The sequence below is a fragment of the Camelus dromedarius genome, chromosome 31 (genome assembly GCF_036321535.1).
Source record: "Camelus dromedarius isolate mCamDro1 chromosome 31, mCamDro1.pat, whole genome shotgun sequence".
Classification (NCBI taxonomy): Eukaryota; Metazoa; Chordata; class Mammalia; order Artiodactyla; family Camelidae; genus Camelus; species Camelus dromedarius.
Window position 1 is genome coordinate 2,745,164 of NC_087466.1, and position 14,928 is coordinate 2,760,091.

At 45.5% G+C, this 14,928-nt stretch overlaps 1 protein-coding gene across 2 annotated transcripts in view; it reads right to left on the reverse strand.

Moving 5' to 3' along the window:
• MAPK1 (mitogen-activated protein kinase 1) overlaps window positions 1-14,484 on the reverse strand; it is a 72,770-nt gene extending 58,286 nt beyond the window's left edge. The window contains exon 1 of one of the 2 annotated variants that reach the window (XM_064481006.1): window positions 14,465-14,484. In XM_064481006.1, coding sequence (XP_064337076.1) covers window positions 14,465-14,469 — 5 coding nt within the window. In that variant the 5' untranslated portion in view covers window positions 14,470-14,484. Of the gene's footprint in view, window positions 1-10,798; window positions 11,102-14,464 lie in introns of those variants that run through there. The other variant, XM_031443158.2, reaches the window with a different exon arrangement.
• Window positions 14,485-14,928: the final 444 nt, after the last annotated feature.

Here is a 14,928-nt window from a genome sequence, read left to right on the forward strand (position 1 = left end):
GTTACCTCTCTTTAGTCATTATTCAGAGACTTCTCAGGTAAACTAAACTAGACAGAAGAAAACAGTAACAGATACTCCCCGCAGGTGTCCTCCTCATGCAGTCTGTGTACTCATGTGCTAATTTCCCATGATGCTCTGGAGGGCAGGGACCCTGGAGATTATCCTAATCCCGTACTTTTACACAGTAGAGAAACTAAAACCTGCAGAAGCAAAGTGAGGAGCACACGCCCATCCAGTGTCCATGAAGGCAGGGACTGAGACCTGGGTCCCCGAACTCCCAGGCCAGTGCGCTTTCATTTGGCTGAAAGATGTCTTTTGAGGCTTACCCCAAATTTCAGTACACCCTCACAAGAACCTTCCTGAGACTCACCAACAACTCTTCAGTGAAAACAAACTAAACCTCCAAGTACAGAAAAGTTGTAAACACAGGTCATCAAACTTTTACTCTCTGAAGCAACTGTATGTAAGTTCGCCAATATGATGTCTCATCACCCTCTAATATTTCACTGTGTTTTTCCTACAAAGAAAGCATACATATGAAATCAAAAGTTAACACTGCTACATTGCAGTCTTCAGGCTCATTCTACTGTGCCAATCCAGAATCACCAGTCACATTCAGTTGTCCATCTCCTTAGACTCCTTCAACCTGTAACAATTCCTCAGTCTTCTTCACGTTCGTGACCTTAACATTTTTGAAGATGACAGGCTAGTTATTTAGTAGAATATCCCTGAATTAGGGTCTCTCTTGTGTTGCCTCATGATTAGATTTTGATTATGCTTCCAATTCCTGGCTGTCACTCTTCTAGAGGAAAACCTGGAAAGCTGAACTATATACATTAAATCGAATGAGGGGGTATAGCTCAGTGGTAGAGCACATGGTTAGCATGCACAAGGTCCTGAGTTCAACCCCCAGAACCTCTCTTAAAAAAGTAAATGAATAAACCTAATTACTTCCCACCCTCAAAAAATTTTAAAAAACAAATCAAATGAGAGATGAGGATTTTTAAATGGGCAAAAGATACGACTGAACATGTCACCAAACAAAATACACAACTGGTTAATAAGCATACAAAGAGACACAGTCGTCATCAGTCATGAGGGAGAGGCAGAGCGAGACCACACGCAGTACCACTTACAACCTCTCCAGACGGAACAGAATCAAATCGAGGTGCTGGTAAGACCATGAAGAACTGGAGCATCCCCTCCTGCAGACAGGGTGCACAATGGTGCTCTGCAGACCAGTCTGGTGGTTTCTCAGAAAGTTAAAAACACACCAATTTGCCAAAGTGTCAAGGCATTAAAGCCAAAGGAAGGGTGAGGAACTGCTCCGGCCTGAAGGGGACCAAGGAGACAGGCGCTAAATGCAACATCACCTGCTAAGCAGGGTCCGAAGAGCAGTAAGCAGCCCCGGGAGGGCGGCGTCACTGCCTGGAGGGGATGGCCATGCTGTGCAGGATGTGTGTGCTGTTCTGCGGAGACAGGGCACTGGACCAGCAATGACTCTCAAATGATCCAGGGAAAAACCTTTGCACTGTTTACGCCATTTCTATACATTTAAGATTGCTGAAAAATTTCTGTTAAATATGTAGCATTTAAAACGTCATAATTTATTACAGAAAGAAAAAATCATGCTCCTCTTTCCACTCTGTACCCTTTTAACCCCATTCTGATTTTCTTCACAGAACCTACCAGTAGCTGAAGTGTCACGTGCGGGCGACAGTCCGCCACCCCTCTGAGAGTAAACTACTGCAGCATCGGGACCAGGACTGTCACCATGCTGCTCCAGTGCCCGCACAGTGGCCAGCACCCAGTGTATTCGTTTGTTCAATAAATCTGCAGTCTTATTACGGTTTAAAATAAAATCATTTACCATCCCTTCCCCCCAAAATACACACACATTACTTACCCACAGCAGCTCTACCCTACGTACCCAAGGGAAGCGGAAAACACATGTCCACATAAGGACTTACAGATGAATGTTCATTGCAGAATTATTCACAACAAAAACTGGAGACATTCCAAATGTCCATAATCTAATGAAGCCATCCAATTAATTACTCTTTGATGACAAAAAGCAACATAACTACTTGTCCTGGGAACAACATAGATGAATCTCAAAATACTCTAAGAAAACACCAGATAAAAAACTTTGGAATGATGAAACTTTTCTAAAACTGGACTGTGGTGATGATTGCACAACTTTGTAAATGTGCAGTGAATTGAATACTTCAATTGTATGAATTTTAATCTATGTTGATACAGCTGTTTTAAAATAAAAAGTAGAAAACAAGGGACAGCCTCCTTTTGCTTGCTGTTTGGTCAATTTTTTAAAAAATCAGTATGGTACAAATAGAGGGATGAGCATTTTAAAGGAGCCTGTTAACCCAAATTAAAAGTCCAAACTGCAGGACATGGGACCCTGACAGTTCAGCAGCTGCAGCCTCATGCTCTCGCCTATGCCGGGCCCCTCCAGCCTGCCTTACAGGGAACTCTCAGAAGCTGCACTAGACTGACTCCACCACCAGCCTCCCCCAGCACCTGGGCAGGAGGCTTTGGAGAGTACCCGGGTTTGGAAACACAAATCCATCAATGCCAATACTACTTAAAATAATGTTGCAAACTATAGTGACAAAGTTTGAATTTGTGTAGAAGATTCTGACTAGCTGAACAAGAAACTTGATTTTCTTGGTTAGGATGTCCCATCAACTTCTTATATGTCAACCACAGTTTTATGTCTTACAACAGACTATGTAATTCTTAAATAGGGGGCATATGTAAGAAAAAAGAAAAGTATCTGCTTACTACAGGAACTGCTCAGAGGTTTTATCTTCATTTCATAACAATAAAAAGAATAACCCAGGGGGATGGAGGGTGGGAAGGGATAGACTGGGATTTCAAAATTGTAGAATAGATAAACAAGATTATACTGTATAGCACAGGGAAATATACACAAAATGTTACGATAACTCACAGAGAAAAAAATGTGACAATGAGTGTGTATATGTCTATGAATGACTGAAAAATTGTGCTGAACACTGGAATTTGACACAATATTGTAAAATGATTATAAATCAATAAAAAATGTTAAAAAAAAAAAGAATAACCACTTAAAAAATAGGTTTGTGCATAAGCCACCTTTTTCAGTTTCCCAAACGCAAAAAAATAGGGACAGCCACTTAAAATTAAATGATTTATCAATAAATTCTGAAAATATTTAGACCTGTGTTTGTGATAAGTGCTATAAAAAAGAGAAACAAAAGGACGCTCCTTAGGAGGAACTTAAAGCCAAGGTCTGACCAAGCCTTTTTAATCCTCCCTTCAAGCCAGGCAAGAGCTGCCTGGAGACTAGACGTGTTGTTCAGTGAAGCAGCTGAACAACTAGTATGTGTACTAGTACAGACAGACACCACTGCTGAATTAATTAGTGACTGGGAAGCCCAGGTGGAGAAGGCAGCTCTGTCCAGAATGATCTCATATCAGTGTTCTCACTGCGTGACACAGTAATGTTTCCTTACCAGTCGGTCTCCAACATGCTGCAGCATTCCTCAGGGTGGGGGATGGGGGGGGGGACCTGGACCAGGGTAGAGCACAGAAGATGCTCTGTTAAGTCTCACTGGGAGAGGGGCTGGCCTAGACCACACAACTATGTGACCCAAGTCTAACAGTCTCACTTCTGCGGACTCTGCTTCGCACTCTAGGACCATGTCCAAGAGACTGAGGTGAGGGAGGACCCCGGTCCTGCCAGGCTCGTTCACTTCCAGGGAGTAACAACTAACCCGAGAGCGTGCTAACCCAAGGCTAAGGGCTCAGGGCTCACCTACAAGTTTCATCCAATCCTCCCAGCACTGAGGAGGGTATCGCTACCCCTTCTCTAGGAGAGAAAAACAAGCCCAGGCCACATGCAGCTGTCCAGAGCCCACGCTCTTACCCAGCCTACTGTACAGACTCCCAGCCAGAGATCCAGTCTGAAGTCAGTCAGTGGGTGGTGGGTTCTGGGGTGTTTATTGTTAGGCTGCATACCTCACATCTTATATATGTACCAAATATTAAATAAATTGTAAATAATGCCACCCAATTTGGCAACCCCATATTGCCAGAGACAGGAAGGTGGAAGAGCCCTAAAAGCAGCCCAAAGCCCCTCTCCTGCCTGAACTATTTTTCCTTCCCCTCCTCCGCTCCCCTCATCCCCCAACAGCAGGCCTCGGCCCAGCACAAGAGCCGGGGAAGCAGTACCAAGAACTAACCTGGTTAGTCAGAGGTCAGAGGGAGACATCTCATACCCATTCCCGCCTCACCGTGCCACCTTAGAGAGGTCCAGCCTTATCACATGACTCCACCTGGGCCTCAGGTGCCCAGACCAGTGGTGGATACTAGCCCAAGCTGGATCAAATTATCTCCCCCAGGAGTCAGAGTGCTCAGAAGACACATACCTCCAGGAAGTTATGCTTAGCTCTCTTCTGCCAAGTGCATGGGGATGTAGTAAAAGTGAAAAGAGAAAAAACAAAAAAAAACAGCTGTGCAGAGATGCAGGGTGCAAGAAGATTTTGTAAATGTAAAGAGAGAAGTAGCTGCCTTGGTCTAGTTTTTAGCTCCTGGTTACAACCATACCTGAAGCTTTAACTGTTCTTCCTGTCCCTGTAACACCACGAGAAATAGCCCTGGATCTTAGTCACAAACTCCACAATTTCTACAACCCATTTTCTACAAGTAGCACCTGAAACGCTTTAGCGCCCTCCCTACCTTTCACTCAGCTAGCTCCAAGTCATTCTCCAGATCCCAGCTTAAACAGCACTTCCTCCAGGAAACCCTCCCAGACTACTCCTCTGCACCTCATCATATTCAGTAAATGTGATTACTTTCCTGTTAGACCAAAAAGTAAAAACCACTTCGATCCTACTGCTTAGCATGTAAGTCAGGTACACGTTCAATAATGTTATTAAATGAATGAAAATCAAGCAACCAGTGGAGGTATGCAGGAGTGAGAAGGATCAACACTGATAAACACCCTTCTGATAAAAATGAAGCTGCTTTGACCCTACCTCCCTCACCCCTTCCAAGTTTCTGGTTCCTCCCTCTCCCATCTCTACAACAGGCCCAAGTTGGCCATGACAATCATCATTTTATACTTTGGTGCCAATACATTCAGGAACCCAGGCTGGAGGAAGCACGTTTCCAGGCAACTTGCTGTCACAGAGGAAAGCCTACAGCAGTTCAGGAAAAAAAAAATTATAGGTTTTGAAGTCTAGACAGATCTCAGTTCTGCTATACATTTACTGACTGTGAACCTTGGACAAGTAACCTGAGACCTGGTTTCCTTATCTGTAAAGATGAGGATGAAAATGACTTTGAAACCACAGCACCTGAAGCAAGCTTGCAACTAATGTTAGTCAGCTGGTCATGGTCCATGCAGACCTCACCCCTACACCCCACCTCCTATCAGCCACGGACGGGTTCAGAGCCCAGAGCCTGCCCTAAGACTGAGCACCTGAGAGGGACCTTGGAGAACATCTACCCTGTTGGCTTTCCAATGCACGGGAGCCCCAAGAAGTGAAAGAGAAAAGAGAAGTAAAAAGCGAGAAAGAGTATCTCAGGGTCAGGCAGGTGGACGAGCAGAGCAGGCTGGACCTGTGGTGGGGTAGCTCGAGACGTTCGTTGGGGAATTGGTTGTTTTTCACTTAGGACATACATGAATGCAAGCAAGATGAGGAATAAACTATACATGGTTCCTGGAAAATTCAACTTGGATGCTTTTCATAAAAATCCTTTTATTATTACTTGAGAATTGAGAACATACAAATTAAATCCATCAGAATGGCATATCAATTATAGCCAACCACCAGAGCACATTATTAGGGATGTTACTAATATCCAAATGAATTTTGTTTGCATTTTACTTGCACCCCAAACTTCAGAAACTCCGGATTTTCTGTTGCTTGTGTTAAGATGGTCTCCTCACATCTTTGAGCTCCTAAAAGCATACAAAACACTTCTTCATTAAAAGTTACATTAACAGTTGAACAAGCACAACTAGGAATCTGGTCTGGAGTGTCTGTCAATGATTTATACTACTGCTGGTCCTGCCTTCCAAGCAGGTGGTACCAATATCCAGCAAAGTTCCAGGGAGAGGTGGGGGGAGGGCTAGAGCTGAGAGTAGTAAGAACAAGTTCACTGAGAAGAATCTCAGAGGAAGGCAGGACCTGCCTAGGGCCCAGCCTTTCTTGGGGATGGGCTGGAGGGAAACACCACTGGCATCTTAATAAGGCGTTCCTCCGCTGCAGGTCCGCCTCCACCACATACACACTGAAGGCCAATAACAACCCCCAATCAATGTAACAACAAAAAGTAAAGCAAAACCCACATGTACATTTCAAAATGCCCTTGGAGATGGGATAAAAGTCACACCCACTGAGTAGCCCTAAATAAGCAGAAAGACACAACAAGTACAGTGGGTAGAAAGTCAAAGAGAGACAAAGAAGGGGACACAAAATCTGATGAAGAACCAGCTGAAAAAGGGCATCCTGCAATGACTTTCACTTACCAAGTCAAGTCCCAACTCCTTAGAAAACAAAGTCCTGCCTACCCCAGCTGCCTCCCCAAGGCACCCACCCTCCCTTCCCAGACAACTCCTGGTTTTCCTGACTGGATACGCTGTGTTCAGACTTCTGTGCCTTGGTCTGTGCGTTCTCCTCTACCTGGAATGTGTGCACTTCTCAAGGCCAACTCCCAGTCAAACATCAACACCCAGCCGGAAGGTTTGTGAAGCCAGACACAGACAGCCCCATGCCACCCCAGACTTCTGTGCTCCCGCCCAACTCCACCCCAATGTCCGGAACAAGAGCACCAGAAGGCACTGAAGGGCAGGCACGACGTGAGTCCTCGCAGGTAACTGTACTCAATGAATTCTAAGTGAATGACCTTGCACGAAAGGTTTTTAAAAAGGCTAAAAAGCAAATCATGCAAAAAGTAGACAATAATATTTTGTTATTGAAAGTATGTATTTTCTCAACTCTGATCTTTGGTTGAGTGTCACTTAGGAACCAGACAGAGATGCTCTACCACTTCCTAGTTGGGTATCTGTGGGCAAATTAAGTAACCTCGCTGTGTCTCAAATTTCCACTTACTGAAAGGAACGACCTCTGCAGTGTGGTTAAGAGGACTAATTAATATATGCTTAAAAAAACAAGTGACAAGTAGTTCTACGAGCTTGCCGTAATCACAGAAACCTTAACAGGACCAGATACTGTACCATCAGGAATGTCATCACAACGAAATTTTGGTTAAAACTATGTTTTTTAGGAGAGCTGAAAGTCAACAAATCCAATAGCTTGTCGTCCAGCTGCACTGTGCTCTCTACAGTCCTCAGCACCGATCCCTAGTGACCACTATGTTTACGGCTCCTCTGACAACGCGGACTCCCAGTTCTCTGCTCTCTGACCACACCTCCTCCTCCTCTTCTGTGGCAGACACCTAAAGTCAGGCATTCCTTCCGCTCAGCTCACACATTTTTTCTCATCTTGTCCACTCTCAAAGCTTCAATTAAGATCTCTATGTAGATGACCCCATGACCTCTCAGTCACACTCAGAAAATATTTCAAGCTGTATTTATCCAAAATAGGTATTTATCTTAGATGATGCAGACAGCATCAACTTCTCTCTTTTCATAGCATTTTTTCTTTTCCCCTCCAAGTCTTACACATCTCACCAGTCCTCAGCTTCCTCTTCCTTTGCCCAACTCTTAAAACTACTTGTTTGCTAAGGTTATTTCTTTGGTCCTTCTGTTCTGTCTCACTGGTTCTTAACCTCTCTGGGATAATGAACCCTTTGAAAATCTACTGAATGCTATGGATTGTTTACTAAAAAGATAAACAAGCAGAATATATGCATGCAACTTCACCTAACCAATTATCTCAAATAAGAATCTGTGTTTATCCACACCAGACTACCACTTACACAAATTTTCATCTCCAGATTCGATGTCCCTCTTATTTTCAGGATGCCTTCTTCTAGATACAGCCTAAAGGGCCAACCAGCATCATAAATTTAACAAGTCCAAACCAGAACTCACTATATCTCCTTAACAAATATCCTCTGCCTACAGTATTCCTTCTCTAATAATGGCACCACCATGCCCCCACACTAGAAGCCTTATAATTAACAACCTTGCCCATACTTCATGAACATGTCCTGTCTCAATCTCTCCCAAATACAAATCGCACCTCTTCAGCCTCCTACCCTGTAAGACCTCATCATCCTTTGCTTCATCCCATATCTGCCATGATGAAAAGTCCACCACTCCTCTGACAAGAGCCCATTACTGACTCTAACATCTCCATCTTCCACTGCCACTGCATCACTTCACCTCCAGAAGGTCATATAGCCTGATTCCCCACCTCAGTCTTTTCCTGTCATTTTCACCAGTGTTGATCTAGAGTCTCCCAAAATTTCAAAACTAATCATGTCCTGTCTGTTTTCAAAAACACTGATGCTTCTCTGTTGCACAAATATAAAATCAAACTCCATTCTGCCTACAGAGTCCTCCACAATTTGCCACCTAAATACTTCTTCAGGATTGGATTCCACAGCTTAGATTGTCACTTGGACCTATTATCTTTCTATCAAAATCACACCCACTCAGAAAGGCTCAATTCAGACTCCACTCTTTATATTCTTTACATACTGATTAGGAAAGGGCTTTGCACAGAAAAGGCAAAATTCCTAATGAACAGATTAGAAAATGAAAAAAAAAAGTCTTCTTTAAAATCTTTAAGTCCTTCTGGAAACATTAAGCTTTTAAAAATTTCAGTTATTCAAATATTAATATTTCAATCAAGAAATCTTTCATAAGCCCAGCACTGTTAACCAATATTTACTAAATACTAATAACACACAATGTAGATTAAATTCTTGTATTAAATATCATCAACCCGAAGATAAAAAGCTATAATCCGGACTCAGTTTTCTAATTCCAATAATATTTGTACTTGGCTCTTACTTAAGAAAGGAAAATTACAGTAAGAGAACTTGGCATTTCACCTAATAGAGACTTAAGTCACAGAAGTCGACAGCCATGATAGAAAGTTACCAGATCTAAATCATCCTCAGGGTAGGAAAAATTCTTACCAGATTTCAAAAACAAAAAAAACAAAAAACACTTTCAACTGAGATGTCATAAAACTATAAAGATTGTTTTCAGTACACATTTAGGTGTTAATTTTTTCTAAGGGCCCAAGGACGCAACGGGCAATTTCGAGTCTCTCACAATGAGCCTGGTGACTGGCACACTTACCTGCAGGTGCACAGCAATCAGACCTACGCCAGAGAAGCAATGCTGCGGGCAGGACCATCTCTCTGTCACATTCTAGGACTTTATTTCTTTCAGACCTGACCTAATTTAATTTCTCTTGTGGCTCCTAAGCCTCTGAGTTCATGTGAATCTTCACAGCTGTATACTGTGAAGCACTTTGTTCCTGAAGAGAATGAAAATATTCAGGTCTTTTTTTTTCTTTAAAGAATTTTTACTAGTTTTTGTACCTAGGTAGCATTCTTGGTTAAACATTCCCTCTATGCATTTCTAAAATTATGACCATTCATATTTGAGTATGTTTCTGAAATAAATTTGCTTGTAAGAGTAAAATCCGCTAAAATTCCAAAATTACTAATAACACTAATTAATAAAAGCAGGGAGTAATGAAAAGAGCTCCAGCAACTGAAACAGGATCTCAGTCTACAATCTCAAGTCTGACTCTTTAGTTGTATGACCTTAGGAACTGGCTTCACCTTGAAATATTTTCTCATTTGAAAGAGAGATATCACCACCCTTCCTTCCCTGCAGGTGGCTATTCAGGTAACATGAGATAACGTACCTAGCACAGTACTTGACAGTGTTCATAGTTTGCTTTCTTCATTCAACACAAAAGACATGAAGGTTTAGGTGTAAGGGAACCTACACTTCCACAAGTCTTCATCAGCACAAAATATGACAGGTAATTGGTTTTAATTAAAAAACAACACCGTCACCCCCATTCCACAAATGCTTCTGAGGGATCTGGAGCCAGACGAGCGAGCCTGCTTGTGATTCTGCAAGAACTCCATCAGGGCTGCACACATACTGACCCCTGAAACACGAACAGGAAAAGTCCACAGTCATTGTGCTAAAACGTCTGGATGCCTTTATGCTAGTACGAGAGCTCACACGGGATAAAAGGGAAAAAAATCAAATAAAGTCCAACTCCAAATGACTCCTTACTAACGTCAAGAGAGCAAGACTGACTTATCCATCCTGAAACGCAAACAGTACGACACCAAAATCCACTTAAAAACTTCAAGATTGAAACATTCCACACCAACAAGGGTGCTGCTTCACGTTATTTAGAAAGCCTGCGCAAGAGAGCAGCACAGGCACCAAGGAAGGTGCTAAACCAAAGCTGGCCGCGGAAAACGCAGGCGAGAAGGGCAAACAAGACGATGACTTCGGGGTTGTGCACACACGCCGGACGAACGGCTTTCCAGACCGCGGCCGCCGCGAGCATCTGAAGTAACTCGCGGCTCCACAGGCGGACGTCAAGGGAAGGCCGCGAGGCCAGCACTCTGGAGCGGGGGGCTCGTTCCCGTCCCGGGGGTCCCGGGGTCCCGGCCTCCGCCCCGCGCCCCTTCCCGCGCCGCGAGCAACGCCCTGGCCCCGCCCGAGGCCCCCGGCGCGCGGACGGCGGGGCAGCCCGGCTGGGGTCTGGGCGGGGGGCGGAGGCCGAGGCCGCGGCCGCGCGGCCGGGCGCGGCTGGCCCGCGGCGCAGACACTCACCACACCATGCCGTAGGCGCCCTCGCCGATATATGAGAGGTTGGTGTAGCGCGGCCCCACGTCGAACACCTGCCCGCGGACCATCTCCGGGCCCGCGCCCGCTGCCGCCGCCGCCATGTTGGCTGCCGGGCCGCCGCCGCCGCCGCGCTGGGCTCGACGCTCCGCGGCCGCCGCTCGGCCCACGCCGCGCCTCCCGGGGGGACCGCGCCGCCGCAGCCGCCGCCGCTGGCCGGAGGGAGCAGGGAGGGCGCCACTCGGGAGAGCCGCAGAGGGCCGACCACTCGGACCGACTGCTGCCTGCCTGCCTGACTGACGGGCGGGCCGGCAGACGGAGGGAGGGGAGCGCGCCGAGGAGGGCGTCGGGGCGGGGCCGGGAAGCGTGCGCGCGGATTGGCTGGCGCGGCCCAGGGGCGGGGTTGCGCGGGCCGGCGGAAGAGGCGCGCTCAGGGCGGAGCCCCGCGGCGGCGGCGGCGGCGGCGGCGGCGGAGGAGGAGGCGGCGCGGTCACGTGCCCTCAGGAGGCGGCTGCGCGGGAGGCGGCCCAGCAGACGCAGAAGGACGCGAGGTGTCGGGATGGGGCCCGCCGGCCGAGCCAAGGGACTGCCCGCCCGGCAAAGGGCGCGGAGTGGATCCTGCCTGAGTCAGGGCGCCACCCGGACGACCGCCGCAGCCCACCGCGGGCCCGGGCCAAAACCCGAACAGAAATCGGAAGGGAGACCGAGGCCGAGAAAGACATTTGCATCCTGAGAAAGTGTGAAACCCAGAGGTGGAGGCCGAGAGGCCATGACGGGACCTGCTGATCAGAGGCTCGTTCAGCAAGTGTTGCCCTGTTCTGGGCGTCCACCCTCCTAGAAGTTACGTCCAGATGATGGATGGATGGATGGATGGGGAGAGAGGGAGGAAAGGAGACTCCTCGAGTTGTGATAAGTGCTATGAAGAAATATACAGCGAGTAAGGGGTTCGAGAGTAGTGGATTGAGACACTAAGAGTCAGAGACTGAGACCCAGGCTGGTACAGATGGACAGAATCTTAGACACAGGACATACTGAAATAGAAACACAAAGATAGAAACTAAGAACCAGACCATCAAGACCTAGAGAAAATGACACAAACACACTGATACTCAGAACTAGTCACAAACACTGGAGGCTGAAAAATACACGTCGGAATCCTGTAGCAGGTAAATGCCACAAACATTTAAGAGAGAAAATGATCCAGCCTCTGCTTCTGAACCAGTACCCGTGCCGTCTTTGGAGGGGGAGGAAGGGTGGAAGACCCTGCATCTGATTGTCCAACACTGATCTCAAAACCCTGGACTTCCAGACATTAACATAACTAGTCAGTCTCAACGGTGAATAGGCAAATATTAGAAAGAAAAAAAAAAAAAACCTCTGGGAAAAAATATGTGGCACATGAGAAAAGAAAGTGCTAGAGCCAAAAAAGACTCCTTTGAAATATATTTAGTCCATGAAGCAGAACCCAGTTTTAGAAAACACATAATTCTTATTATTCTCAATTAAAAGATGACAGTGCATCTTTAAAAAAAAAAAAATGGGGGAGGGGAGTAATTAGGTTCATTTATTTTAACAGAGGTACTGGGAATTGAACCCAGGGCCTCTAGCAGGCTAAGCATGCAGTCTACCCTCCCCCACTCAGGACACTTCATCTTGTAAGGAACAGGCCAAGGTAAATGAAGAGTTCTCTGAAATTAAAACCACAATAGCCAAGGTAAAAGCGATGGACGAATCAGTAAAAAGCAGACCTAACAACACAGAAGAGCAAGTCAGCAGCATAGAAGATAACTGTAAGTCAAAGTGATGAAATTAAGAGAGAAAAAGATGTACGGGAGGAGAACACTGGAGGGGCAAACTCTAGGCACCCCCCAGAGAAGACAGAGCACACCAGTCAGAGGCAATAACACAGTGAAAGAAAATTTGCCTTAGGTCTAAAAAGAAGAGGAGGTAGGAAATTGAGTTCTCTGAATCCAGAAAAATAAATAAGCAGAAACCAACTCCAAGACATAATCTGGAAAAATTCTTAAATTTCAGGGATGAAAAACAAACATGGTATCCAATTAATAGGGGGGAGGTTATTTCTTTAAAAAGCTAAAGAAGTAGTTTTCTTCAGAGTCTGCCTCTATAATAATTAAATGCCAAAGGAAAATGGAGCAAGATTGGCAGCACTCTGAAAGGGTTGATTGTAAGCATCCTTGGATGGTTTAATTCCCTCCAGTGCCTCAGTAACTCCCAGGTCCTTGATCATCATTCAGAATCTCTGGTCAGCTTGTCCACCTGCACAGCTCCACATGACTTCCTGCAGGTGTTTCAACTCTGCATGAGCAAACTGGCTGTGGTTAACTGCAGGAGATCTGTGCTCAGACTGCCAGAGAGTTTGAATCTTGGCTGCTCCACTTACTGCCTGTATGACCTTGGCCTCAGTTTCCTCACTCTTAAAGAGTACAATAGTACCTACCTCTCTATTGTACAGAATAAATAAGACATCATGCAAAGAACCTGGCACATAGCAAGTACCCAATCAATGTTATCTGTTATTTTTATCTACCCCACCCAAACCTGTTCCTCATCTCCTATTTGTGGATTGCATCACCACCAAGATATTCAAGCTGGAAGTTTGGGTATGAGCCTTAACTCATTTTACTTAGCTCCCAATCCCTCCCCTTTACTTCCAACCCATCACAACCTCCTATACATTTGATTTCTTTAATATTTCTGAAATTGTCACTACTCAAAATGTAGTCTCCAGACCAGTTGCATCAGGGTTATGGGGGAGTTTGTTAGGAATGCAGTGTCTCAAGCCCCATCCCAGACCTGCTGAATCAGGATCTACATTTTAACAAGATCCCCAGAGGTTCATATGCATGTTAACCTTTGAAAAGCACCGTTTCATTTAATTGAGGTAGAATTCACGTAAGACATTACATTGGTTCCACGTGTCCAACATAATGATTTGATATGTCTATATAGAGAATTGATCACCACAATAGGTCTAGTTAATATCTGTCACCTTACATAGTTACTGAATTTTTTTTGCTTGAAGTATGGTCAGTTACAATGTGTCAATTTCTGGTGTACAGCATAGTGTCCCAGTCATGCACATACATACATATTTTCATTTTCTTGTTCTTTTCATTGAAGGTTAGATGCAAGATATTGAATACAGTTCCCTGTGCTATACAAACAAAATCTGTTTTTATATATAGTGGTTAATATTTTCAAATCTCAAACACCCAAATTTATCCCTTCCCACCACCTTTCCCCCAGTAACCATAAGATTGTTTACTTTGTCTGCGAGTCTGTTTCTGTTTTGTAGTTGAGTTCATTAGTGCCCTCTTCATTTTTTTTTAGATTTCACCTGAGTGATACCACATGTTACCAAATTTTTAAAAGCGCTGTCTTAAACATCCACTCCACCCCACTGCCTTCCCACTGCCTGAAACCTGCTGTCAGCTCTCACCAGGCTCACCCGCTACCTTAACCCTCCGGCTGCCAGTGTTGCCCATTGCCCATTGCTTCTCCTTGTACCCAGATCAATGACTTTGACCCTGTCACTCCCGTTCCACCCCCAACCCCACCTAATCTGCCCTCCTCTTCTTCCACACTCCAGCCAAACTAGAGGGCTCTCAGTTCTATCTTGTCTTTCAGCCTTACCCCATTCCTCGCTCTCTCCCTGTCACATGGTCTCTCTTCATTCTTCTAGCATTTGTGGACATTTTAAAGTCTCCATACTGTCATGGCATGATACATCTGGCCACTGACTTTCTCCAGAAAACTGCTCTTGCCCATTTCCATGGGCACTGAGCAACCTTCTGATTAGACTGTGGCTTCATTTGCAGTTTCAACAGGAAAAGTGCACTGACTAGATAACAGCCCTGTTCCCATCCTTTGGTGATTACTGTTCATTCCAAGATGAGGCTTAGACAGACATCAGCCTCTGCTGAGTCAGGCTGGCAGGAGCCAGACCCACAGGGGACAAGCACCTAGCTGCACTGACAACCACACGTTTCTAGAAGCACAAAGCTGAGAAGCTGAGGACAAGGCTCTGGACCACTGTCAGTCCATCCTGAGCCACGGTCTAAGCCTAAGAGCTAGCTTAGATGGCCAGCTGGCCACCT